Raw genomic sequence first — 6,885 nt, 5'->3', positions numbered from 1 at the left:
TCAATGAAAGAATAGCAAGTTGCTATGAACAATCATATGGCTTGACAAGTCCAGATGACATGGAAAGAAGTTGACAACCAAATAAATAAATACCAACTTGCTAAGCATGTCAAAAGACTGGTCCTATAAAATGTTGTATAAAGGAAACAAGGGGAGAGAGGGGGGGCTAAGTTGGAAGATTTGTCATGTACAAAGCTACATTTCCTCTGAAGACTGGATCTGCAGACCAGTCTGCTACATGTACCCGAGAAAAATCATCGGGGACTTCACATTTGGATGGGATTGAAGCGTCGGCTAATGTAACAATTTCAGTTTTCAAGTCCCCTTCATTAGCAAAGTCCGAAGGAATGATTAATCGGTTTGGTGTTTGGTTATATATATACTGCTATTCCCAATACAAATTCACCAATGGGAATATGATGACTTGGAAGGCGATTTCGAGGTCTTCAACTCGATACACAACACCTCCTTTGATTTTCATCAAGACAATGCTACTATTTTGCCGCCAAAGGCAAGCCGTAGTTATGGAAAGTTCTGATACTTCCATCAAATCCTGCTGTAACAATCACAAGCCCCCAAGCATTTGGTAGAGAAGGGTGCTGCTCAAGTTCTATTACTGCTTCATCATTACCATCATGGTCATCCCATGGAGGAAGATTTTCTTCGGGCCATGTTGCAGAGCTTCCTCTGCATGAACCGTCCATGAAGAAACAATTCCCAAGTCTCCTTTGGGATGCACTATAATCCATTTGCATTCTACTGTGTAAGCTACAACTATGTAAGCCCCTCGTTTCTGTTCTCATACCAGACCAAGGTACTGCAGCAGATACGCCTTCAAAGAAGAAATGCTCGCAAGATGTAACTGATTTTGTGTGTTTAGATGATGGGATGCACATTCCATCGTAATCCCAGACATAAACACGAGAGTCTTCACCAACTGATACTATATGTCTCTCTGTTGAAGTAAAGGAAGCTGACATTTGACTCCCAGACTTGGGTAGACCTGTAATCAATAAATCATAGCTTTAATATAATTTACAACATCATGCATTAATTTAATACCTTGCAAGCAATATGAAGGAGCAAAGGTTTAGGTTCAATGGATGGATGTATGTATCAAAACTCCAAGGCAGTAAATTATATAATATCAAGCAAATCAAAGATATACAGTTGGATGCAATGTATGTAGTAGATTTAGATAAGATGCACGAGTTCATACTAGGAGTGCTTTCCAATGAAGTGGACATTGATAAATCAATATTAATTGGTCAAATTTTAACTTTACCTTGAACTTTGGTTCGATGAGATTTAGCCCCTAAATTTTGATTTTTGCTTAAAATGCATCCCGTAACGGGTGGAATCATCACGCTTGGATTCACTAAAATGTATTTTTTTAATAGGCCGAATTTCCATTTTCTTTATTCCGTTATGGCACATAATGACTCCATCTATTAATGGCTGCATTTTAACAATACTCAAGTTTCGGGAGGCACATCTGAGCAAATCAAAACCAAGTACAGAAGTCAAAATTTGATCAAGTACACAGGCCAAAATTACCATTTTGTCATATATAAAGAACATGGATCTTTGTGAGAGATGAAGAATAATCGATCCCTAGGATTTTACAGCTAATGGAATCACCAAAAACAGAGAAAAGGGAGCAGGGAGGAAGAACCATTAATCAAGCAAACTGTATTTTTTAAACATTAGATGTCGTCTAATCACATATTCAATATAAATAAATCATGGATATAGCTACATTGACTATCTTCCAGGAAAACTACAAGTTGAAGAAAACATGCAAAAAGTGAAAAAAAAAATGTTATCTTAAGCAGAAAGATGCAGCATGAATACTGATGCATGCATGGAGAATCAAGTCTTACAAACATAAAAATGTTACAGGTGTCCACCTCTAGTTTAATAAGTTGCATAATAAATAAGTAAAATGCTAGTAGAAGTCATGTTACACATATATTATTATATCCAGTACAATAATAATCAAAACGGAGTCTTTTTGTACAAGAAGTTACATAATGAAAACACAAAGGAATATAAAAAAGATTAGCGCTTTAATCAAAATTCCACTTTTGTCTTATCCAATATCTATTCAAGAAGCTATTTGCATAACGTTTTTATGAAGTAAATGGGTACTTTAATCCCAAATGTTAACACCTTTTCCTTGTAGAAACAAAAGTAACGAGTGATTGCATGTGCATATTAATAATCAGCATGAGAAAACTAATTATCAAAACAACAACAATAATCATAATTAGGAGACATCTACGTATATGTAGTAATTTACCTTTAAATTGGTGTACAACATCAAATCCATCAAATATACGAAGTTTGGAATCTTCAGAAGTGATCATAACTCTTTGAGGTCTATCACAGGAAAACTGCACCATGTAATGAAACAAATGTTAATGAATGAAAAACAAAAGTAAGCTCATACTTTCATTAATAAGAGTCTCAAGTTTCAACCTGTATGCCAGTAATTCCATTGCCTGAAGATTTTTTTCTACCAACATAAATCTCTACTTCAAGTTCGATACCATTTCCTAAAGTGGCACAAGTCCAATTTTACATATTATTTTATATTTCAGAAGAATAAAATGAGAGTCCTTAGAAATAAAAGGGAAAACAGAAATGTACAGTATCAACAGTATATGTACCTGATACTTTGTAGAAGCGGCATGTACCTATAACTGAACCAACAACAAAGCCCTGTTTTCATTCAAAAATACATTACAGTTAATACATAAGTTACTCGAAAAATCGAAGCACTAGTGGCAGAAAACAGTGGGGTGTGACAAATGTCAAAGAACCAGATCATACCTTCCCATCTGGCTCGTAACATATAGCAGATGTTACATCTCTTGCATCAACCCAATCAACAACTCTCTTCTCAGTCACTCCCCAAATTCGTACTTTTCCATCAATCGATCCACTAATAAAATAGTTTTCATCAATTGGATTGAATTGAATGCAGGTCACTGTTGCATTCAGAGAAATGAAATCATTTCATAAGGGATTCAAAATGACACACAAGATGACATAAAAATTGCTTACTTTGCAATAAGATCAAAAGATATTAGCGGTAAAAAGGAAAGCAGATATCATATTTACCGTAATTCGTATGGTGGAAAACATTTATACAATGATCATATCCAACTTGCCATAGACGAACAGTTTGGTCCTTGGAAGAAGAAAGAAGACACTGCAAGAGGAATTTTCCAATATAAACTAAATATATCAGTTACAAATCAATTGTTATATAATCATGTAGGCATATAGATATTGGAAAGGTTTTTGAATGAACAACTCACATTGGAATTGGACCATGCTAAGTCCAGAATGTCACTAGCATGACCATGAAATTCATGTATCGGTGACTCATCAATCTGAAAAATCTTCTCAGGAATGATAGCGGGTGCATGGCTAATCTTTTTTCTCGAGAAACTCGGTTTGCGTTCTTTCAAATTTCCTTCTGAAGCAAACTTCTCATGAGAGACATTTGCTGATGTAACATGCCATATTCGTACAACCCCATCTTCACCACCAGTTGCCAAATACTGTCCATCTAGACTGAACTTCACACTGGAAATAAAGCCTGTGTGAGCTTTAAACTCTTGTCCCATATAAACGCCGGTAAATTCCTTACACCTCTTCTTGTTCTGTTTCACCTTCATTCTGTTTGACTTGATTGCTCGAAGATCCGACTTTGATACCTCAGATGCATGATGCTTCCTATTAGGTAAGAAAAACTTCCACCAACTCTTCATTTTGTGCTTTCCTTCATTAAAAAATTTACATGCTTCTGCATCAGTATGATCGCATTCAAACTGAGACTGCACAGATTGAGAATACATAATTTCACAATCTACAATTGGTTTGTCTATATGATCCTCAACCTCAGTATCATCAATCATAGAATTGGCTTTAGAGTTCATTTCCCTATCACAACAGACCAAATTCCCCTCTTCACCATATGTACACAAAGTTGAAGAGTTTGATACAACCCCATCGCAATCAGAAATCCTATCCAATCCAATAATTTGATCACTCTTACAGAGCAACGGAGCCAAACCCATTTGAGATAGAAAATTTTGTCGTCTCTCCTTCACACTTTGAGGCTTACTCAACCAAATTTCAAATTCTGAATTATCAAACACCAATCCCTCTTTTGTTATAATGGAGTGTTGAGAATCAAAGCATTCAGCACAATCAAAAAATAAATCACCCTCTAGCATATAAGAACTCAGCATGTCTTAAAGTAATTAAGACCAATATTCCACACCAAAAACCATTGCATTGCACACAGCCTGTCTCTCTAGTAAACCAAATCAAGTAGTAACAACTGACAACCCCCTCTATATAAACCCAACAAGCCCGAAATTCACGGACCGAGTTTTAGTCTGTAGAATAAGTAAAATAATATTATAGGATTAGGAAGCTGCAAACTTAAGTGAATATATAATTAAAAAAACATGGGCAAGTACAAGGAACCAACTAAAACTTCCCAATCACCGATGACAATTAACACTTGTTAAACATGTACTAAAGCAAGGAAAATATATTAAATTAATAAAGAAGGTGCCTAAAATGTAAGAGATACAAAGGAAACAAAGAGTACCTTGGTTTCAATGCAAAGCAAAGAGAATCAAAGATGATTGACTTAATCACCGACCTTCCTGTGATTATGGCTTGTGTAACAACACATCCACATCCACATCCACATCACTCTAATTTATAATTATCCACCAAAACCCAGAGGTGATGAAGGGGTAATGCATTGAACCCAATTCCCAACTTTATACTAGGAGAGGAGGAGAGGAAATGGCGGAGGAAGGAAAGTTGCATACACAAATGAATGGAAATGGAAGTCTCGAGATCTGGGCTTTATGTTTTAGGAGAAGAAGCGCCGCACGAGCGGCTAGATAGACCCAGGATTCGAGACAAAGAAAGTTGAGCTAGAGCTAGAGCTCTCTTTTGTGTGCTATAAAGCTATCGAAAGTTTCCCTCCCTCTGAAAAAAGAAAAAAAAGGAAACAAAACAATTTACTCAAATTTTGATAAGAACTGATATATCCAATACAATACAATAGAAATGTCATGAAAGGAATTTAAGTTGAGAGTTTGTAAGAAAAGCATTAATGGTGAAATATACAAAAGCGGAGGAGGAAGAAGACAGGCTCTGATATGATTATGAATAGAGTTGAACTAGAAGAACAGCTACTATAGGTATAGTATAGCGATTACTCATGGGACTGTAATAACATTGGACTTCGTGTGTAATGTTTTCTCTTCTTCTTCTTGGTTAAACTTTGCATTAATTGAGAGTGTAAAAGGCAGTAGGCCAGTTTGGGGTTTTCTCCATTTCCTTTCCTCTCTTCTCCAGACAACACATTCCCGACTTTTCTCTCACTTTCAATGTAAAAGAATTTCTTGTTCTTTGTTTTTTTTTTTTTTTTTTTTTTTGAAACAAAATGATATTCATCTTTTAAACCGAATCAACAACAATAGTCTCCTGCAACCAAACCGGAGCAGAAAAAGATACAAACTCGTTAGCATTGCACAGGGCATATCGTGCAACAACATGAGCGCCCATGTTCGCTAGACGTGGAGAAAAAGACACTTTATAATCGTGTCTGACTACTTAACAAAACCTTACAATCCTGAATAATTGACCCATAAACAGACAAGTCTGGATCAACAGATTTGACACTATTAACCACAATCAATGAGTCATTTTCAAACAAAACATTAATACAATTAAGATAAACACACCAATGCAATGCATCACGTAGAGCTAACGCTTCAGCTTCCCTAATATCATCGATAATTGGGATTAGGCGACTACGACAAGCCATGAAGGACCCATCGTAGGATCTAAGTAGAACTCCCACCCCACTCCGAGACTCAACTTTAAAGGTAGCTGCATCACAATTGCATTTGACAAAACCCAAAGGGGGCGAGACCAACTAATATGTCGTACTTGTGTCGCTGCCGCCCACGTAATATGCCCGTGATGAAGGGCAGCAGTGCCTGCAGTTGCATTTGTAGCTGACGGTTGATGTTTGCGTCGTCGGTGATGGCAGTGGGCAACAGGCGCTGCGCAGCAGGGCGGATAGGAAGCGCGGCACTCACCTGAGGCGCTGGGGTTGAGCGGTTTTGTACGGTGACAGCATCGGCGTGATCCGCTGAGGATATGGAAGGGTGGCGGACAGCAAGTGGAAGGTTCTTCAACTGAGACTGACGCCAAGCAGCAAGGTAGTTACCCGCAAGAGAGATCGTCGTTTCTGGTAATTAGACTTTGCTCTCCCACACTATCTGATTCCTTTGGTTCCAAATTACCCAGAGTGTCATTGCCACCTTGGTTATGGTGTCTTGGTCATTGAACAGCAGTACCTGCAAAATAGAACCCGTTAGGTAATCAGGTTGGAATACATCCGTATTGATCCCGGATAGGTTCCAACATTCCTGGGCGTATACACAATCCACAAAGAGGTGATAATCATGCTCAGTATCAGAATGACGGGTAAATTTCATCCATGGTGTACAACTTTTGTCCCATTCCACACTTTGGTGTACAACCTTCAATTTGTCTCACTAATATATATGAACTTATAGGTGACCTCCCACTTTAGTGTATGGCCGGTGAAAATGACCGGTCAACCCAAAGTCAACGTGCCACCTCATCATTTTTGTCTCACCCATTAGTAGGAGGGGACCCACACATAGTGTAATTACAAAAATACTCTCATCCCAAACTAAAAACACTATCTCTCCATCTTTCCCTTTCTCTCTATCTCTCCTCATTTTCTGCAAATCCTTTCTCTCTCTAACTCTTCTCTCTATCTTCAATCCTTTCTCTCTATAAATTCAA

The 6,885-nt window shown here is 37.5% G+C and overlaps 1 protein-coding gene across 1 annotated transcript; it reads right to left on the bottom strand.

The window, feature by feature from the left end:
* LOC136230774 (uncharacterized WD repeat-containing protein C3H5.08c-like) lies at positions 1–5,401 on the bottom strand. Its single transcript, XM_066019951.1, has 9 exons — positions 5,167–5,401; positions 4,634–5,025; positions 3,327–4,415; positions 3,127–3,217; positions 2,836–2,993; positions 2,673–2,724; positions 2,482–2,558; positions 2,303–2,396; positions 1–1,003 (listed from the first exon to the last, which is right to left on the bottom strand). Exons 3-9 carry the CDS (start codon positions 4,263–4,265, stop codon positions 495–497), a joined length of 1,920 nt encoding a protein of 639 aa, XP_065876023.1. The 5' UTR covers positions 4,266–4,415; positions 4,634–5,025; positions 5,167–5,401; the 3' UTR covers positions 1–494.
* Positions 5,402–6,885: the final 1,484 nt, after the last annotated feature.

The sequence above is a fragment of the Euphorbia lathyris genome, chromosome 5 (genome assembly GCF_963576675.1).
Source record: "Euphorbia lathyris chromosome 5, ddEupLath1.1, whole genome shotgun sequence".
Classification (NCBI taxonomy): domain Eukaryota; kingdom Viridiplantae; phylum Streptophyta; class Magnoliopsida; order Malpighiales; family Euphorbiaceae; genus Euphorbia; species Euphorbia lathyris.
The sequence above is the reverse complement of the archived record's forward strand: the minus strand, read 5'-3'. Positions and strand labels throughout refer to the sequence as shown.

Bases quoted from the DNA above. Each gene is read 5' to 3' on its own strand.
- LOC136230774 (XM_066019951.1), bottom strand. From the start codon at position 4,265: ATGCTGAGTTCTTATATGCTAGAGGGTGATTTATTTTTTGATTGTGCT. The intron at 3,218-3,326 runs GTGAGTTGTTCA...TTCCTCTTGCAG, and splicing joins TAGCATGGTCCAATTCCAAT to TGTCTTCTTTCTTCTTCCAA. The intron at 2,397-2,481 runs GTTGAAACTTGA...TACATGGTGCAG, and splicing joins ATGGAATTACTGGCATACAG to TTTTCCTGTGATAGACCTCA.